Raw genomic sequence first — 22,013 nt, forward strand, 5'->3', positions numbered from 1 at the left:
CTCCTGAGAATTTGGAAGCTTTCTCCAAAATGTGTGATGTGAATCACATCATCATTCCCCTCTTCCATAAAGAAGGGAGTATACCTGCTATCTGTCCTAGACCATATGTCCTTATATATCTCGGCTTTGTGGTAGGATTCCATATTTAAAGGTGTTGCAAGCCACTACAGAGGCTTGGCCAACCATTATAGAGGTCATAGCCTGCTGACGGAATGAGTATGAAATATCGGCGGCTTAATTCCAGCATTGGTATATTGGCGGCCGGCATATTAACTATATCCCCCTGCAGACAACATGGATACTACAGTGCATGGTCTGTTCATCCATGTTCCTGCTCTACCAGGTAACTATCCCTGTAATAGAGTAACAATATATAATTTGAGTGCACTGTCTGAATCTTGACATTAGGGGGTTTATTCATCATCACTTAATTTCTACAAAAGCAGGTGAAAATGAACATTTTCACCTGCAAATGTGGAAATTAAGTGTCGGGGCCATTCATCAAGAAGGTAAAGCAGGAGATATCACAGATATCTCAGGTCCCCACTTTTTCTTGTTTTCTTGCACTTCTCCCAAGTTGCTCTTTGTAGAAAAATCACACATCATGGCCACGTTGCTCGCAAATCGCCATCTCTGATTGAATTCAATATTTTGTGGGTGTTCATTTCAGAAATAAGTTGAGTTGTGTGTGATTTTTAAGCTGCGATTTCACTTTGGCAAAAAGGTTGTTAATTGAAATGACCTCTATAAACTTAAGTCATTATAATTTTCCAACTTAGAAGGTACTTTGCTGATAGAGAACTAGGAAATGTGTTTCTTGCTCATTGGAGATGTCTGGTAGTTATGCTAGAAATATCTGTATAATTAACTAGAAACTGCATAGCAAATTATTTATTTAGCTTTGTTAAGTATATAAAAAGCTCGCCAAAATTAGAGACAATGGAGATAACATTCTATAGCTTATGTAATGCCACTGAAAAAGATACACAGTATAATACCTGCAAACTCCTCATTCCTACCTGCTGTAATTATGTAGAAATTACTGGCCAGACATGGCAGGCAGAAAACACTTCATCACATTTTGAGAACCTTCGAGTGTCAAGGATTAGTAGTTTAGCCATTTAGCTCCCTGATGTCTGCTGATATTTTGCCGCTTAGGTGGCCAAGAAAGTTTCAAGATATAAAAAATATAGATATACTAGCTAAGGGTTAAGGGAATATAATGATACTGCATAGTATACCTGCAAACTGATACATGTGGACCTGGAAGCTGCAGAATTTCATGATGTATGACGAGTCATGTCCTTGGCCACGTGAAAATGGTGCTACAAGGATGTAACATTTATATCTTTGGCAGTGAAAATTCCAAATTTTTTTAAAAAGTGTTACACTGTGCCAATGAGAACCCATGTTAAAATAGGTCTCTACTTAGATACAGTAGACCCAATACAAAGAACGTAATGGGTATGATGTCCCGGCAGCTGAATACCCCGATGCCATCAGCCCGAAGGGAGAAGATCCCGACAGGGCAGGTAAGTACCATATCCCTACCCCTCTCCACCCGCTAACCGTCCCTTAGTGGTGCCTAACCCTAACCTCCCACCTCTAGTGCCTAACCCTAACCCCCCTTTACCGCACCCTAAGCTTAACCCTCCCGGGGGGTGCTTAGCCTAACCCTATCCCTCCCCACTAGGGGTGCCTAACCCCGCTACACTCCCTAAACCTAGCCCATCCACCCTCGCGGCTAATGCTAAGGGAACCCCGGACTTACTTAGTTCAGGCTGTCGTCCTCCGGCGTTCCGGCATCAGGATTAAGATAGGCGTCGGTATTTCGACGCCTATTGTAAGTCCCTTGTTGGGATTCGGATGTCAGAATTGAGACTGGCGGCTGCAAAACTACATCCCCAAAGAACGGTATACAGCTGAGTGTAATATTGCGCCTGCCTTCCTCTACTTCATTTTACTACTCCAAGCTGCAGTTATGTTCCCTTCCAAGTGCAAAGTTTTTATTAAATGCAGTGGTGCAAGTAGAAAGAATTTCGTAGTGGTACTGTATGTGCGCCTGGGAAAAATGGACGTGGCCGTGCATCACGAGGGTCATGATCACTCAAAATGGGGGCGTGACACATCACCTATTTCTCATCACGCTGGGAGCATTCCTCTCCATTTCATTCTAAATGCACCTTAACTATATGGTGTTTTATCTGCAACAAGGAACCTATGAAGAAATTGATCCTCCCTGGGCAGACATTCAGTTGGTACTCACTATTCATGTAAGTGAACACATGGTCCAGAAGACACCTGTTTGTGTAGGAATATAACCAATGTCATCATCATACATCAAAGGTTCAACCAGACTCGTGCCCCCTGTGTCACCACCTGCCCCCTGTATCCCCTCCAGCCTCCTGCCCCTTGTGTCTCTTCAGTCTCCTACAGCCTCCTGCCCCATCACTCCAACCACCTATCTTTCCAGCCTTCTGCCCCATCTTTCCAACTTCCTGTAGGGCACTGCCTTCTGCACCGTCACTCCAGCCTTCTGTCTTTACAGCCTCCTGCCCGCTGCACTGTCACTCCAGCCTCCTGCCCCTTGTCTTTCCAGCTTACAGTAGGACACAGCCTCCTGCGCCATCACTCCAGCCTCCTGTCTTTACAGCCTCCTGCCCCATGTCTCTCTAGCTTCCTGCCCCCTTCCTCGTCACTCCAGCCTCCTGCCCCCTTTGTCTCTCAGCCAGAACCACCTCCCCTGTGTCCCTCAGCCTACTTCTCTATGTTACTCAGCCTCCCCCCTTGTGTCAATCAGCCTTCCCCTCTTTGTCTCTCAGCCTCCCCCTCTGTGTTACTCAGCCTCCCACCCTGTGTCTCTCAGCCTCCCCCTCTGTCTCTCAGCCTCCCCCTTTGTGCAAATCAGCCTCCCCCTCTGTGTTATTCAGCCTTCCCTTCTGTGTAAATCAGCATCCAATCTGTGTAAATCAGCCTCCCCTTGTGTAAATCAGCCTCCCCCTGTGTCTTTCAGTCTCAGCTTCATCTCTATGGTAGGCTCCCCAGCTGGATTCAGTATGATTTACCGCCGGCCGCGCACCGACCCCGGGGGGGGGGTGCCTAACCTTAACCTCCCTCCCGGGAGCCCTAAACATAACGAAGGGTTGGCCACGACTGCTGGTGACTCTACCTCGCTGACAGGTGAGAGTGCCAGGGCTGGGAGAGTTCCAGAGGCTTGCCACCATAGCACCTTGCCCTTCTGCTACATGGGAGGTTTCTGTCCTGCCTGAGCTCGCCTTAGGACACCTGCGTTACGGTTTGACAGGTGTACCGCCCCAGTCAAACTCCCCACCTGCTACTGTCCTCATAGGTCCTGGTCATTAGCAGTCCCGGCTGGGCCTGATAGAGACATCCTTCTTTATTCTTTCTTTTTTTTTTGGTGGACTCAGTGAAGCCCTCCATTTGCCTAAAGCTGCCTAATGATAGTGCCGGCCCTGGTTATCTTGCCTGTCTGAACTGTCAAAATAAGGAATAATTATGAAAAAAATGGTTTCTTCCAGAGCTGTCATTCATTTGGTAGAGAGTTTTCAATAATATTATGGAGCTTATTCATCATCACTTAATTTATACAAAACATGGGGAAATTAACACTTTCACATACTTTTGTATAAATTAAGTGTAAGGGCCATTCATCAAGTTCCGAAAAAGCATTTTTTTTTCGGTACTTGATGGTGTTACTGAACGCTATCCTCAGATGGCGTTCAGCCCCCCAAAATCTTCACAGGCTGCTGTTTTACATGGCAGCATGTGAAGATTTACAAGGCAGCCGCTGTAGACAGCAGAGGGATCTATTCAGATCCCTCCCTGCTGTGGCTGCACTGTAGAGCCCTGGCAACTGAGAACTCCAGGCACAGCAGGGCTGTGTGTGACCCACCTCCTGGCTGCTTGTGATCCTCCTCCCGTCCACTGCGCCGCACCGGGAAGAGAGAAGACAAGCGAAGACAGGTGAGTGGAAGCGGGGGAGGGGGGGCAAGCACACTGCAGATACCAAGGAAAGCTAAGGGACACAGCAGGGGGAGGACAGAGCCAATATTGGGGGGGGGGAAGCAGGGGAGGGAGAGAGAACACAGGGCGGGTGGCTGACAATGCAGACACCGAGGAGAGGCACACAGCAATAGGGGAAGAGATGGGGCATAGAGGAGGGAGGGAGGTTAGACACAGTAGTAGAGGCCACAGACGTCAGCGGCTGCAGTGTGGGGGCTCACAGACACCGGCGGTGGTGGGGAAATCCATGGGACATGGCATGTGTAGGGGGAGAAGTATCACTTTTCCGAAAAGCTGACTCCGCAAAAAGAGCAACTGTTCGGAAGTGATACTTTTGTTAGGGAGGCATGATGAATGCCTCAAAACAGTTTTTTAAACTTGCAGCAAGTTTGAAACATAAGTATCACAAGTGATAATTATGTAATGATGAATAGACCCCTAGGTGTGATGTGTTTAATTTTATTTATGTTTACCTTATTATGAAAACTAGGTTTAATAAAAGTCTGCTGGAACCTTTATCATAAAAGGGTCTTTTCATTCTGCTAATTATCGTGGTCGGACGGCCCCTGATAACCAAGTATCCAACTTGCCGCGAGCAGCAGTGCTGGATACAAAGACACCATAGCAATTCAGCATTGCTCCGGTGCGGATACAGCTCATCTGAAAATCATCTGTCTTCGCAATGTCCTTCACCACTGCTTCCCGCAGCAGTGAAAATTAGCACTGCCGAGTCTGGCTTGGTAATGCTACTGCACCTACGTGAACGTCGAGTCGGTTCACACATGCGCGACCTCTGGCAGAAGGAGCGGGACAGGGATGGCGTAGAGGGATCTGAATGGACCCCTCTACGCAACCCGAGACACCTTCTCATAGGCAGGATCTGCGGTCCGGAAACATACGCCATCTGAAGTTGGCGTAAGTCCCTGCAGTCTAGTGTATGGGGACAGATTGGGGCTGAAAGGTAAGCAGGAGATATCTGTGATGTGTCCTGCGTTACCTTTATAATGAATGGCCCCGACACTTAATTTACACAAAAGTAGGTGAAAATTTTAATTTTCACTTGTAGAAATTAAGTGATGATGAATAGATCCCAAAGTCACATTGCCATATGTAATTATGAAAGGGGTGTAGTTTGGGTATGGTGCCGTACAGTCTGCACTGCGTTAGGTATGTATTTCAGCCTAGTAAGGATTGTTTGTTCATGAATTTACTCAACAACTTTCACTTGATCAAAATGTTTTAGTTCATATGTGCACAAATATATTACAAAATCCATTGTGATAATATTGCCTTGAAGGACTACTTGGAGAATTATGCTTACTCCAGATCTTACCTGTTTGTGCCATGTATACAGCAGGCTCATCTGCTGACCGTGGTCTCTGAGTCTTGACCTTCTGATTCTCTTCCTGGTCATCTTCTCCTTGAAGACAGAAGTGAAAGGATCAGTAAATAGGAACACATGCTTTACATACAATATATGTATTTATTATACATACACAGAGCTAAAGCAGTTTGAGAGAAGCCCATCCTATGAGGAGGAATAACTCCTGCTTGGATCTTTAGAGACATTCAAATAATCAGGAGTGCACTGGTAAGTGCTCAGATCAGCAAGATTAACAGGGTCAATCTGCTGCTGAGCAGATACTATGGTTATAAACAAAATGTAAACCTTAAACTGGGTACACACTGATAGATATATCGCCCGCTCCATCGAGCGGGCAATATACATAGTACATCGCCGGGTGTGTATAGCGGATATGTCTATGTACAGCGAATATGTTGTGTAGCACAGCAGTTGGGCAATATATCTAAAATATATATCGGTCATCTGCTGGTGTGTACGGGTGACCCGCAGATCGCCCGTACACATGCTGCAGGACCTGGCAGGGATTGACAGCTCAACTGGGCGGCGATTTAAATGCCCGCCCATTTGAGCTGTCAAGCCCTGCACACTGGGCAGACAAATTGGTAAGTGTGTATACACTTACCAATTGTCAGATAGGTTGGCAGGTCGGACCCGTCGACCTAGTGTGTACCCAGTTCAAGACAGAAGACTAATAATAATGATTTGCAAATAATTTTTACAGTTGGAGTTTATGAATTATGTGATTAGCTGCAAATAGCTTCACCAGCAGACCACCAATTGCTCAGCCCATCATCAATAAAGAAATCTACCTGCCAGTATACATACTAATTAGCTTATAGTCATAGGCACAAATACAGAATCCAACTGTTATATCTCACTTTACATTCTAGTCTACAAATTACAACTTTCAAGACAGGGCCCCAGATATATGTTTTCCATTGCGAAGCATGAGTCTTTTCCCCTTCTGGGTATACCGGTTGTGTGATTAAATATGCATGGTACGTCTTCCACTGGGAAGATGAAACTAAAGCTATGCTGCTGTGGGTCTGTATGAGTCTGAGATTTCCATCTGTACTGAGGTGAAATGCTTCCTTCTACTTCAGGTACTGTCAAGGACATTAACCAAGTGCATAGTGCACATACATAGTCATGTACATCGGCATTACAGCACACAAACCCATTCATTCTAATGAATATTCCTTCCAGCACATGGGAGGTTAAGTTAATTAGCTGCACTATAAATGATTTCTTGGCCTAGCTTACTTGTTATTCAGTGTTGCTATTCACTGGGCATTGAAGTCAGACTGATATCTGATAGTGCCTTGTATATCACTGAATGGCTGTAGGTCAGATCTCAGTGTTTTCCTCAAATTCCCCAAATGTCTGTTTCTCTTATATAGCCTAAGGATTCAAGGGAAAGTGCACAACCTTCTGCCACTTTAAAACGCACACATATACTAAATATAGTGTAACAGAAAATATATTGCATAAAAATGAATTGCTCTAAACTTTTCAACTTCTTGTAAAACACGAAACACCTTTGGCCATTGAGCATCTTTTATAGTTACATTCAGATCTTCACAAAAATGTTCTATATTACCTGTAACCGTAACAGACAGAGTAGAGGAAGCATGTTGTATGTTAGTAATCACTGTTTCTAGTGAATTAATAGGCTAAATATTTTTTCTAGAGCATAGTATTGCTGCCTCCACTGTGTGTATGTAATGTGTCCACTTTCAAGTAGCATTCACTTAAAAAATATTTTTTTTTGTAACCTAACTTATCGCTATAAGGAGAATGTTGATATTTACTATCTGCTTATTTTTTTTCAATCTGCTATTTATTCAGTAGGGTCGTGTAACTACCATGACAACTACACTCACCTGGCACATGATGTAGTGAGCAGCAATACTTTGAAACACCCCTCTAAGCTTTGTCTGCTCTGTGTAATATAAGTTTCCCCTACTCCTTCTCCCCCTCTGCCATTACATGACATGCTGTGTGCCTGAGAGACAGTCAGTGTAACTGGCAGCCCAGAGCCGTAACTGGACTTTTTGGTGACCTGTGCCAGTGAGAGCATTGGCGCCCCCCTAGTTACGGTCCTGTGGCAGCCATATTTGTTTTTCCTCCAGACAGATTTTGAAAAGGTGATAATGATTTATAGGAGGATTACTAAGAATGGCTAACCGATGCATGATTAAAAGGTAGTTACCTTGCTATTTAAATAACAAAAAAACGTATATGTGGTATTGCTGCTTGCATTGCTAAATAGTAGATTCAGATTGTTTTATTTTTGATTGTTATTTTTTTTTTCAGTAATGCAAAAGAGAATTTTCTCCAGTTTCCAAACACATGACATATTTTCAGATTTAACAACAAAAAAAATAATTTGGTGTCTATTCAAGGTATATGTACATGAAAGTAGTGGAGGTTACATTGATGTACATGTATCAGGCCTAAAAGATCTTCTTTCATATAAGCTAGAACAATTCTGATGTTTTGCAAAAATCCTTTGCAACAGTTCTACAACATGTCCCTGGGGCGTCCGTCCCTTGTATGTACGGGTTTGTAGCTGTCCTCTCCTTTCAGAAGATCCTGCTGCTAGTACTGAGCACTGTAATTATCAATAATTTGATGTGTCACACAGTATTGTTTTAAAACAAACACGTCTCACTATGCTAATTTTGCAGTTTGATTGTGTGACTTTTGGACATCCTGTCCTTGTAAATAAAGTGTAGCCTGCACTACATTACAGCAGACAAGAAAGAGTATGAGGTAAGGATGAAGTTTCATGCTAGAGAACCATTATATTGCTACTGGGTGGTCCTGTCACCTCCTGGAATCTTCCCAAACTCTTAGCTTAGATGCAGGTTCTCTGAGCTCCCCCACCACTCCTGATGCCTCTTACATCCCTTCGTTGCTCTGGTAACCAAACTCCCTGCTTCCCACACATTCAGAAAGAATAGAAATGACTCTACCCCGAACACATGCTCGCACAAGAGCAAGCACAAAAGCTGCACTCTGAGGAACACATACATTGAATTCCAACACTTACGCATATTAATAGCATTTCAATCTAAAGCTCCATCATGTTATTTGCCTGTAGTATTTGGAAAATGATCTTACATCCATTGATATTTCAGTACAATCTGATAAAATAGTAGACATTACCCTCTAGGGCTAGGCAAGAATTACTTTATTAACCCCTTTTCTAGGCCAACTTACAGATGTGTCCTCATACAGTGTGGCTTCAGTTGCGCCAAACAGCCCCTCTTGGCGCACCAGGTCCTTGGCGCCTTGGCCAAGCGTCTTTTTCACTCAAAATTTGAGTCTTATTCGCACAAACTGGAAGTGACAAACTACTTTGATAGATTACACTGATCAATTTGATGTGCAACATTTGTACATCTGTGTGCGAATGAGTCTGTATACAAAGTGCTTTTTCTCACGCCAAGTTCCGCTGTGCTTCATCTGCGATTATAACTAATCCCTGTATGGTTAAAGTCGCAGGCTAGCGTCTCTAGTACATCGTGAGTGGTATTTCACTACATCTGTTATGTGTATAAGACACACATTTTTAAGAAAAAGACGGTACACTACATCTCTCTGAGTGGTTCAGTCGCCATATGGCGTATGGAGGTTAGGTGTATGAGGACACATCTGTAATTGTACACAGATAATTTGTATTAGCATATTTAGCAGTTTCTGTCCCAGGTGGTTCATTTGTATCACCACTAACCCTGGCCAGCAGTCTGGGATATATTTGGTCCTCTGCAAAAAGGTTAGGTTATCATTTAATATAATGTTCAGAGGTAAATGAAACATCAGGGAAATTTGAAGTCTATATGAATATCAATGTCTGTAGCCACATTAAACCCCCATGTTGAGATACATGTAAAGTACAACATTTAGCATTTAGATATGATCCTTAAGTTTTGCTGACAAATATGTACATAATCTATTTTGGCAAAATAATGCAAATAACAGAAATGTAAACACATCCTATGTCCACTTTTTTTTAATACACATAGGGGTCAATCCAAGTAAGTACGAGATCCTTGCATCCGCGAGTAAGTGCAGCTGTATGCCGCACTTATGGTACCTCCGAACTTGCTCCAAAGGGCTGTGAGCCAAAATGTGCTAGCCCGGGGTGAAATAGAGTGGCGAATTGCAGCGCAGTTGCCGGCATTTCTATGCTGTTGCAACAGCAATTCGCCTCCTACGTACCTAATTGTATTGACCCTACAAAGTTACAAATTTTATTACATTGTAATTAATCCCAATGTAATTGCTCAAAAACATGTTAAGTGGAATATATTATAAGGTCTAATTATGTCCTGGAATGCTTGAGTATTTTCTTTCCACAGAAAAATAAGGGATCCCAGAGAAATATAAGGATGTGTACAGCACACGCTTCCCATACAGACATAAAAGAAAACACAAATGGTAATAAATACCACCAAGGGGGCGCATAAACCAATTAACAATGTCAAAATAAATTACAAAATGTATTTATTCACTAAATTATATAAAACAACACAATACACAATAATAAAGATCACCATTTTCACAATTGGCAGTTATAAACTTAAACGATATGTTAAAAAACGAGAGGGAAATATCCCATAAAAGTCCAGCTCCAATAAATACAAGTGTTTGTAAAAATGATTATTGCTTGGGTGATAAAGAAATTAATTATGCCGAATATCTCTCTTATCTCTCTCAATCACCGGTGATTACAGCAATGCCCGGAGCATCCTGAGGATGCTCTCTCCCCGACCACCTCTTATTGTGACATCAGCGTAAGGGTCCTGGGATTTCAGGATTAGTCATCGCATGCGCTTTTTTAAAATTTTTAATGCCGGACAGCATTGAGCACCTGTAGTAGATGACTCAGACGTTGCCCCTGGCCCCGGCTGTGTGGCGGTGCGAAGCATGTCATGATCACAGAGGTCATGCAGTGTAGCCTGACCCCAGACGCGCCCGCCCTACCCACCTGCCCGCACCACGCTTAAGCCTAAGCAGAGGAGGACAAGGGATGGCCATCGGTGGGGTGTCCATCAATGGGCCCATCAGTGATTACTATTGATGGCATACAAAGCATCTATGGTGAACCATCGATGGTTTGCATACTCTCGATAGTCACCTCTGCTGACTCTATGTCGGCTGCGGGCCAATCAAAAATGGGGACGGAGCTTAGCGGCCACTGGGGGCGGGGCTAAGATCCGTCCTGTCAGTTAAAAAAAGGAAAATATTGGCTCCAACCTATCCATTGATGACAGAGAACCATTGGTTCTCTGTCATCAATGGCAAAATTATGTAACATCGGCCATCAACCATCGATGTTTTGGGAACATCGATGGTCGATGGCCATCCCTAAGGAGGACTGTTTGCTGCTTGGTGGGCCAGCCACTGATAAGGGATAAGGACTGAGGGATGAGATGAGGATAGAGTGCAGCCACTGAGTCCTGCTGTTGCCTACCAGTGCCACCCTAAGGAGGACTGTCTGCCGCTTGGTGGGGCAGCCACGGATATCATCACAGAGGGATTCAACCCAGGCAGCCACGGAGAGAGGAGCACACAAGTGGAGGCCGATACTCAGGAGATGGGGAAGGGGGTGAGAGAGATACAAGGACTGGGGGGTGGGGAGAGATATAAGGACTGAAGGGGGAGAGAGATAAGGACTGAAGGACAGAGGGATGAGAGGAGGATAGAGTGCAGCCACTGAGTCCTGCTGCTGCCTGCCAGTGCCACCACCAACTCAATAGCGGGAATCCCGGGATTGACCGTTTTTTCAATCCCAAATCCCAGGACTGAAAAACCGGCCCAGGATTGGCCTTCCTACTGGCCACTTTCTCAGGCAGTGTTGAATGTATCTTGTTTAATAATGGGGCACAGCCATATAAAATACTAAGGGCTCTATTTATTATTGGCGGTAGTGGGGCCTTGTAAACTATAATTTTTTATAGCCGCATATTGTTGCAATAAAAAAAATATTTTAGTGTTTATATAAAAAAACGTCCCCGTCGTGAAGAGTCTGCAGTGAAATGATATCAATCACTGTAACTGTACTGCAGGGTACTGACACTGAGAATGCGCAGCCATTAGGCCAGGCATGCGCAGAGTAAAATTGGGTTACAAGGCACGGAAGGAGCATAGGGGCTGACGGGGAGGGAAAGGAAGATCACTGTGCAATGATTATCTCCGCATAGGTTTGGAACTGCTAATGGCATCTTCAGATGGCATTAACAATTGGTGTTAAGTTCTGAAATGTTACGCTTTTCAGAGCTTGGTAAATTGGCCCAGACTGCATTAAACTATTGATAATAATGGGGACTGAAATGTTAGTTCACCCAACATATGGGATATCTCTGAAAGGTAGTTGTTAAATATACCGATATTTAATATTGGCTAAATCAATGTGACACAGATATTTTGGCAGGGTTTGCAGGGTTTTAGTCCATATCCAAATGTATTAATCTATGACATGCTGATAACTATTTCTCATTATCTCTCACCCCTTCTTTGTTATTTAATATAACTGGTGTTTATATTCCTTCTGCCTGATTTGTGACCTCTAGTATTTAGCCTCTTCTAGCTTTCACTATTTTATTGAGAAATTACTTGAAAGCAGTTTATGTTATCTGTGCACCATCCACATATTCCATGTGCAAACATGCAGAGCATGCACTGCTTACCTTACCCGAGTACTGTCATTTAGCTGCTTTTGTGACTCATTTTATTATGAAGCAATGTGTTGTTTTCATTATTGTGCTAGGTATTTCATGTTTTATTACCTGGCATTGTATGTGCTTGGATGTGCAAACAGCTTCCAATTAAAGCTCTGGCCTTACAACCCCTATACAAAGCACATAAATCTCGTCTGCTTGTGAATCTGAAAAGGAGACAACCTCCTAAAAGTTTGCACATATATACAGTTTTGTAGTTGCACTGTGCTATGTGCCCTTTGTAGCCAAAATAATAAGTCCTATGGTCCATGATAAATCCTCCTCTTGTGCACCTTTACAAACAACATTATACGCTAAGGTGTGTGAATGGCCTGTAAATGCATATTGTATGCAAGCAATGGTCGCCAGATAGTTTTGCTATCTGTTTATACTGTATGGGGCCCATTTATAAATGATCGCTTTTGCAATGCGATCAGGGCATGCCAGTAACGGCCATGATCGCATTGCAGAAAGCGATCCTATCGGCCGCATGTTTCTTCCAGAACATGTCGGAGCCCGTCCCTGCGATGTCTCCGGAGAGCTGCCGGCCAGTGCAGGGGGTGCTGCGCATGCGCAGTCCCGTGGACTGCACATGCACATCCGCCATAGCCAGGGAGGGTTCCGGCTCCGCCGGCTAATAGTGCGTGGTGTAGCCCATAGGCTACAGCGGCTAATGTCACCTACAGATGGCGTTAGCCACGGGGGCCAATATCCGGAATGCATCGCATTCTGGATATTGGTAAATTTGTCAGCATCGCATCCCCCATTGAAACCTATGGGGGATGCGGCTGCCAGCGGTAATGAAGGGATCACATCAGGTATCGGAGATACCTGCTGTGGTCCCTCCTTAATACATACAGGGGATACTTAGTATTTGAGGTAAACCCCCGAAAACGGGTGTTTTCGGGGATTGTACCTCAAATACACTTTGATAAATGGGCCCCTATGTCCTGCCTAATTAGAAAATCCTACACTAGCCGGCCAGGCCAGTAAAACACTAGCCAGGTGGCAGCCCTAGTTATAGACACAAAGTTGTATTATTGTGCCGCCATTAGAGAGTAAATAAATGTCACAACTCCTCTGCTAAATATATCCGCATTTGGTAACAAATAAACAAAAATGTTTTGACTGTTGTCTGAGATCTATTACAGTGCATGTATATATTGGCAAATGCCATTTCATGGAATGATGACACAAAAGCAAAACAGGAACGTAACACCTCTACGAAATGACCTTGTCCACCGAAAATTGTTATTTTTTCAAAATGTCAACATGATTTTGCCACTCTCTAGCTGCCAGGTAATAGGCTACTATTATGTTCCAGCAAATACAATTAGCATTTACAGTGTTAAAGTTGCCTCTGCACACTCGGAAAATGCACACAGTTTCAACATTGTTAGTCTCCTGTGCAAGCAATAAAATATATTCTATATAATAACTTCCCACGCACATACTTCCCTCCTACACAAGCACACAAATACATCCCTCTGCCTACACACACTCTCAGCAAACCCTGCCATAAAACAAAGACATGCACATGCTGTCCTCACATACAGATAAAAACATGGGGAGATAAGTGCATGCAGGGGAGCGTTATCAGCTCATTGATTCCCGCTATCACTTCAAATATAGTAGACAAAGGTTTAGAGGTCATCTGTGGTGGTCCTTCACTTTTCATTCTTCTTCTGTGGATCAGAAGTGTAGAGATGCAAACAATAGTAAACCACATACACTGATTAGTGACACAATCTAACAAATGTCAGTTCTGAAAGGTACAGTTTATGGGAGGAGGGAATGTACTTCCTCAAGAATGGTGACTAACTAAATAACTGTCTGCTGCCCCACAAACTTAACGTTACAATACATCAGTACAGTGAGAGGGAGGGAGAAGAGATTAGATGTCAGGAAGCCGCATTCACAGACTGTCATGAAATTTCGCCTTCCAGTTAGTCTCAGAGGAAAGTGGTGAAAGTGATTGATATGGACAGTCAGATGCGGTGGCCTCCTATTCACCTGCAGTTAACACCTCTTCTGGCATGAGGAGTTGAGGCTGACTGCAGTGTGGCATACACCCATCTAACTCCTCACCACACCAACACAATGCAGAAAGAAAGCTTTGTACAAGACTTCAGCACATAAGAGTACAAGGAGTTGCCAGAATACATTATGACTGCTTGGGCATCATTTTAGTTCCGCTATCCACAATAATACAGGGACCTGATTGAAGGAATGATTTTTGGACATGTAATTGAAAAATGAGAGAGGCGAACAGATTTAAGAAGACAATCACTTAACTGAGTGGGATGGTGAAGCACATGTATAATACATACAAGCGCATATGAGATTGCAGCAACAGAAGTAACCTTATCTTGTTGTTCTGTGTATGGAAAGAACACTGTTAAACTTACAAATCTCTAAGAGGTTACATGCCCGCAGACTAGTACATAACAACTGTCAGTTCAGCTGCTGCGCAGCACACAGGATTTGAAGCTCTAGAATTGTCTGCACATGAGCCGGCATTCTAGGGCTCAGAAATAGTCTGGGGCTCTAGATCAGCCCGGCGCGGGTGTTCAAGATAGACTTGGTAAAGACAACCTTACATAAAGAATGACTAGAAAATGTTTTCTCTATATGGGAATCTTTTATTAAGACTCTCAATCAAACAACAATTTCCTAATTGTTTTCGCTCTACATTATGTGTTATGAATCCCAAAGACTTCTCCGAGTAAGCCCCCTAGAACCCGGCCTAGCGAGGTCTTCCGCCACTAACAGCCGCCCGTTGCTCCCTTAGAACTAGAGACGTTCACCGGTATTTAGGTGGCCACCTGGACTTAATACTCAAAGTAGTAGCGGCTTACACGAGTGTCTGCTGGGATCCAGTGGTAAGGTGATGAGTTTGGAACAGGAGGTATCAATGAGGCAACCAGAGATCCGATAGTGTGGCTAGAGAGCCGGTGATGTGGCTTGAGTGCCGATGTGTAGGAGGGTTTGGCTTTGAGAGCCGATAATGCGACTTAGGAGCCGATGGTGCGGCTTTGAGCCGGTAGTAGCAGTTGGTGTATTTGTGATGTGGATTTGTTAGCTGATGGTGCAGCTTGAGAGCCGGTACACAAGTTGGTGTACTTGCGATGTGGCTTTGTGAGCCGATGGTGTGGCTAGAGAGCTGGTACACAAGTTGGTGTACTTGAGATGTGGCTTTGAGAGCCGATGGTGCGGCTTGAGAGCCGGAACACAAGTTGGTGTACTTGCGATGCAGCTTTGAGAGCCGATGGTGTGGCTTGGGAGCCGGTACACAAGTTGGTGTACTTGAGATGCGTCTTTGAGAGCCGATGGTGTGGTTTGAGAGCCGGTACACAAGTTGGAGTCCTTGCAATGTGGCTTTGAGAGCCGATGGTGCGGCTTGAGAGCCGGTACACAAGTTAGTGTACTTGTGATGTGGCTTTGAGAGCCGTAGGCAGCAAGGAAGCTACTGGTGTGGCTGGGAAGCCGATGTAATGGCTGGTGAGCCGGTGGCAGCACAGAAGCTGCTGGTGTGGCTGGGAAGCCGATATAGTCGCTGGTGAGCCGGTGGCAGCACGGAAGCTGCTGGTGTGGCTGGGAAGCCGATGTAGTGGCTGGTGAGCTAGTGGCAGCACAGAAGCTGCTGGTGCGGCTGGGAAGCGATGTAGTGGCTGGTGAGCTGGTGGCAGCACAGAAGCTGCTGGTGCGGCTGGGAAGCCGATGTAATGATGATGAGCTGGTGGCAGCATGGAAGCTGCTGGTGCGGCTGGGAAGCCGATAACCGGTGGCTAGGCAATACCGCTGGAGACCCAGGACACAACATAGCAACATAGCACAGAATGCTGACCATGCCACAGAGCTGAGAGAACCAAAAGGAACGCTATAGTCGGCGAGGCGGCACAAGTTGGAGGAGGAACGTGCTGTGGATAACACGTGACCTCCTGTGGCGTGCAGATCGCCTAGCAACTGAGGGAACCGGAACAACGGCATCATGAGAATGTAAACTGCTAGAGGGAGACAAGTCGTTACCACGACTTGTAATATTATGGTACGAAACTACAGTGTTTCTATCTGATCCTCCTATCTAACTGGGCTAATCTAATAACTCCAGTTGGGCTGCAGGTGATTTTTCTCCTTTTCTCTCCCCTCCCCTTTTCCCTTTTTCTTTATTTTAGTTTCCCTCCCTCTTATCAATAATTTTGTGTAATCTATATATGTGTTATATGATTTGTATATTTTTTTCTTAGAGTGGGGATATAACACCTACTATTGAATTGTTATATGATGTCAGTAGTGTGATCATTGCTAATTTCTGATTCGTTATCACTTTTTCTCTTGAATGTTTATAAAATCTACTGTATTCATTATAGTGAAAATTCCAATAAAAACATATTGAAAAAAAATAATTCTCCCCAGAAGGGAAAGGAATTCTTAAGCAGGAGTCCCTGAAACCTTGGGACCCCATCAAAATGTTGCGATTAGGTAACCAGAGTACTGTTTAGGCCCTTGCCCTCAGTCCAAGGTACAGTATGACGTTACTGATATTAATTAATAAGCAGTCTCATGAGAAGAATACAGAGATGTGTCAAGTTCATAGTAAGATTCAGTGTCAAATGCAGGATTTCTAAAGGGGGGTTTCCAAATACTTGATTTTACGAGTGTGGCCAGTCCATGAAGAGGGTATAATTAGCACTTATCCAGCTTTAATATGCATAATACAAAGTGTTTTGAACTTTTGAGTGTCATAATTCCAGCATATACAGGACCAGTGATCACAGTAAGCCATTAAATGCAGCAGTAGGGCCATCCTGCCTGAGCCGAATGATTTTGTTTTGGATGTTGACACCATTCCAGAGCATTGGAGCAAGTCCGGGAGTCTGGGGTAGCAGCAGAAGAACCTAGCACTGCCCTCGACATATATGTACATATTGGTCTCGTTATGCACTAGTGTATTATTATATGGTATTAATAATTAACCCTTTTGATGGTCTATAGCAGTGCACCCCTAACAGTACATGTTTTCTAGATCTCCTAGGTAATGCACAGATGTATTTATTACTTGCTGACACATGTTAAAAGATCCACAGGTGGTGCTAATTATTTCATTTGTGATACTTAGAAGAATATGCAGCATTAGTAATATTCTATTCTATTACTATTTCTATTGTGGTCATGGTGTAGGCTGGGGAGGGGGGTTTCCAGGCAACCGGAAACCCCCCTGCGTTTGCCTATGAGATTTGTAACAGTGCTCATATATTGTCTTGCCATATCATTCCTTTAATTTGGGAAACATGTGAATTACAGAGGTTCTGTGGCTGAGTACAATCAGGTGAAATGGAGCCTTTAGCCAGCCACAGAGTCTATGTAAATTATATGTTTACCGAATTAAATGGATGATATGGCAAGCCTACATATATATAAATATGGGCATGTTGGCAGACCATCTTCACCTACACAATTATGGCAAGATTGTATTTAAGAATTGTACCACATGCCTTTGGAAAAGTACTGCTCTCTCCTCCATATTTACCATGATACATAAGCTGCTTACCACTTAAATGGTTGTCATTTTCATTTAGAAAAGAATCTTATTCTGAATCAGCTTTCCCATGCATGTACCTAGGCCTGCCTATAACTAAGAACTCCCTGATGACATCTCTGGAGCTCCTCTACACAATGCAGAAGCAGCCCAACACTTCTGCAGTGTGTAAGCAATGTTCAGTTTTAAAAGATGTTTTAACAGTGCTACGAAATGTTTCTGAACCCATGAGGTCCTAATGACTGAAACTGACTGCTCAATTCAAGAAGAGACTGTCATCTTTTATTCCGTAGTGTGGTACATAGGGTGTGGAACATACAGCAGCATTACAAAAGTACAAATTAAACCAAATAGCACAGTTACAGATTAATTCACACAATTACTTTTATACATAATGGGATTATTACAACCTGCAAATGACATAATTACATACAGCCAATAAAATGAGAGAGGACCCTGCTCATCAGAGCTTGCATTGTAGAGGAGCTTGTGTCCCCCAGTAAGTACAATTTTGAGCCAGGTCTCTAATAAGTAAAAATATATTTTGTAAATCTACAAAATATAGTATTGAGGCGCTCATAATGGGTAATGATAGCCGACAATTAGATATCAATACAAAATATTATATGTGGATTGAATAGCTGCTCCTAATATGGAATATATCTGTATTTCCCACCTAGTACAAATTAAAAAAGAAATCTGAACATACCGTCATTAGTTATATTTGATAACACTAGTATCAAGTGTTGATATCAATTTATACAGACTCGTCAGACAAAGAGCGCTAATATATCCAAAATTTAGCCATTAACATATGTATAAAAATACACATGTGTATACATATAACATGATTGAAAAATTTAAAAAGACATAAAATATACACACCAAAAAATATATAAAACAAATATGGTAAAAAATATATATATGAGTTGGCTTAAATGTATACGAAAAACAAAAAGAAATTCACCCCTGCAGTGGGTGTTTCTTACAAAAGATTGGTTAGTTGTTTATTTGAGTAGCCAAACTTGCTCCAGCTCCACACAGCACTGATCAAATGATGAGAGCAAAAAATACGTCCTTAATCCCATACAGATGGAAGTGTTGATATATATTTGGCTCGGATCTTTACATATGTAGTTTTGTCCTCATATGGCATTTAGTCATCATATATGGTAGGAAATTAATTCATGCAGTAATATAGACTATAGTTGTAAGCGTATTGTAGTAGCAAACAGTCTATTTTCAATACAAGTGGCAGACTTCATTTATCTGTATCATCATCACAGTCAGTTCTCTCCCACTCATGCAGAGCACTATTGCTTACCGCCGGCCGGCTGATATATAAAGTATTCGCTCTGTCAATAATGGGTAGTCCACGCTTGTTCAGTGCCAAGGTGTAGATAGTGGTTCCTCAGGTTGTACGTCCTAAACGGGGTTGGTGCCTGTCACTTGTACTGCGGTGATCGCGTCGTTGCTGGCAGCTGGAGCATAGAAGACCAAGTTGGTATGTTGGAAGGAAAGCCCTTACGCGTTTCTCTGCTATAGTAACTGGCGGTTTCGTCAGAGGGTCTCTAATAGGCTGCCAGGCCGAGGAGAAATGACATGCCTTCATCCTTTGTGCACCAACAAACGGTGCATCCCATGATAGTAGCAGCAGGCTCTGCACAATTGGCTGTACCTTGCCTATTGCTGATTCTAGGTATGTGGTGATTCATCTTTAGCACCTCCCTTCTACCTCTGATTATGCATTTCCCTCCTCTATCTCCCCCTTTGCGTGTCTCTCATTACCCACCTATATCTGTCTCTTCATCTGCATCTGTCTCCCAATGTCTACTCCATACCCCTTTATATGTGTGTACTTTGTCTACTCAATGTGCAGATTCCCCCAGTAAACTGCCCACATCCCACTAATCATACAAATTACAAGATGGGACTCTTTTTTTATATGTATGTATATATATATATATATGTACTCTAATGAAAAATTAGGTAAATTAATAATTCTTTTATTATGCTTCCGTATATATATATATATATATATATATATATAGTATATATATATATATTTTACATTGATTATGATTAATTTGTGATCTATGATTTTTTTTTCAAGCAGCATTATTAGAGTTAGAGAGCAAGCATAGCCTATGTGCCTCTGCTGCCCCCCTCCTCTCTGTCTCCTTTTTGATGGTGTTTGTCATTTATTTCTACCCAAAAGTGTGCCTGTGTGCTTCACCTCTACCCCGTTATCAATTCTATCCATCAACTGACTTCTGCCGTTTGCCCCCAACACCAACATTTCCCCTAGGCCCCTCACAACCCACTTTTCTACTTGCCTGCACCTTCACCACCCCCATCTTCTTGCATGCTTCATCCCTCACTAACTTAATTTTCTGCTGCTGGAGGTCCACAAAGGACTCCTTCAAACCAGGAAGGATGAGTTGTAGGCTTGAATGAAGATTTAATGAGTTTTAAGGGCACGATTAAAGGCTGGATGAAAGTCTAATTGAGCGTGTGAGGGCAATCCAGAGGTTAAGCGCAGCACAGGAGAAATCTTGGAGACAGGGAGGGGAAGAGACGATCAGGGAATAGGTGAATGGTAAGGAGGCTGGAGATGTACGGAATAGGAGAGAATGGTTGAGGGCTTTGTAGGTGAGTGAGAGGAGTTTGATCTTGGGGCCTTCAGCTGTCAAAGTATGCAAATCCCGCGATCGCACGGCAAGACATTAGCACGCCTACTATGTCTTGCCGTGCGATCGCAGTGTGTATTTAGATGCCCACCAGCCTGTCATAAGACGCCCACTTTGCCTTAGTAATACACATCATCTCCAGGAAGTGTATTAAACAGTCAGTAACATCGAGTAACATCGGATCCATACGCAGCACTTATGGCTGACCATACCCTACCGCAAGCACTGCGAGTGCTGCAGTGTGTAATTCAGCCATGTGACGTGTATGCTGACGCTCCATCTTAATTAGTACGCCCCTGAAACGGCGTTAGGTCGCACAGACACGCCTGCGTTCTCACCATCACAACCCCGTTACCATCAACCAACCCCTGTCACCACACACAAATGGCTCGTCCTGTCACTCATTCTAGCGAGGCGTCTGTGTGCAGGGTGGAAACGCTTCTCAATCGCATGGACTAGTTCGCGCACTGCATCTTATACGCATACACAGATTGCAAACATCGGCAGGCTATGTGTGAACGCAGCCTAGCAAACAGATCTGAATCAGGCCCTTGATTCTGTATGCGGCAGGGAACCAGTGGATTGACTAGCAGAGTAGGGTTAAGGTTAAGTAATTATAGCGGAAACTAAGGCAGGCAGATGTGTTGTTTATAGTTTGAAGAGGGGTGAGGCAGGAGTTCTGCATATTAATATTTTTTATTACCAGTTATTTATATAGCGCACACATATTCTGCAGAGCTTTACAGAAAATATTTGACCATTCACACCAGTCCCTGCCCCAGTGGAGCTTACAATCTATATTCTCTACCACATGTAAACACATTTTTTATTACCAGTTATTTATATAGCGCACACATATTCTGCAGAGCTTTACAGAAAATATTTGACCATTCACACCAGTCCCTGCCCCAGTGGAGCTTACAATCTATATTCTCTACCACATGTAAACACTAGGGTTCATTTTTGTCAGGAGCCAATTAATCTACCAATATACTGTATTTTTGGATTGTGGGAGGCAACCGGTGAGAAGTAGAGATGTGCGGGTTCGGATTTACTCGGATATGTTTGGATCTCAAAAATGTAATTTTATTGACTATCTGCTATCAAGTGTTTTGGATAGCCAATAAAATAAATCCGAACTTGCGATCATTTTGGCAAAAAGAACCGAGTAAATCCCAGTAAAACCGAACCCACACATCTCTAGTGTGGAGTAGACTAAAGTAGTCAAGACGAGAGATGATAAGGGCATGAATAAGAGATTTAAGGGTCTATGTATTAAGCCATGGAGAGGGATAAAGTGGACAGCGATATAGTACCAACCAATCAGCTCCTAACTATCATTTTTTCAAACATAGCCTGTAAAGTGACAGTCAGGAGCTGATTGGTTGGTAGTTTATCTTCATCCACTTTATCTCTCTCTAATAGGGGTATTCAATTTGAAGCGTTAAGTCCAAATCCGCGTTAAGTTTTCACCAATGACGTCATTTTCGCTGGTTTTGCTTTTACGCCGTATTCAATTTGGAAGACTTTTCGCCTAGGTGGAAAGTCAATGCAATGTAATAGGCGGAAAAGTATCGCCTATGCAAGGCAGGCGAAAAAAAGGGCAGAATTGGGGTTTTGGGGTGCAAAATTTCAGGAACCCCCGTGCAGCCTTCAGACAGTCCCCC

General features: G+C 43.3%; 1 protein-coding gene across 6 annotated transcripts in view; it reads right to left on the reverse strand.

The window, feature by feature from the left end:
* Positions 1–22,013, reverse strand: part of ADGRB2 (adhesion G protein-coupled receptor B2) — a 468,088-nt gene that overhangs the window by 138,669 nt on the left and 307,406 nt on the right. For 5 of the 6 annotated variants that reach the window (XM_088462147.1, XM_088462149.1, XM_088462146.1 and 2 more), the window contains exon 3: positions 5,357–5,443. In XM_088462147.1, the coding sequence (XP_088318273.1) occupies positions 5,357–5,443 (87 nt within the window). Of the gene's footprint in view, positions 1–5,356; positions 5,444–18,980; positions 19,136–22,013 lie in introns of those variants that run through there. The other variant, XM_088462148.1, reaches the window with a different exon arrangement.

Source organism: Taudactylus pleione, unplaced genomic scaffold (assembly GCF_031769625.1).
Source record: "Taudactylus pleione unplaced genomic scaffold, aTauple2 ptg001153l, whole genome shotgun sequence".
Lineage (NCBI taxonomy): Eukaryota > Metazoa > Chordata > Amphibia > Anura > Myobatrachidae > Taudactylus > Taudactylus pleione.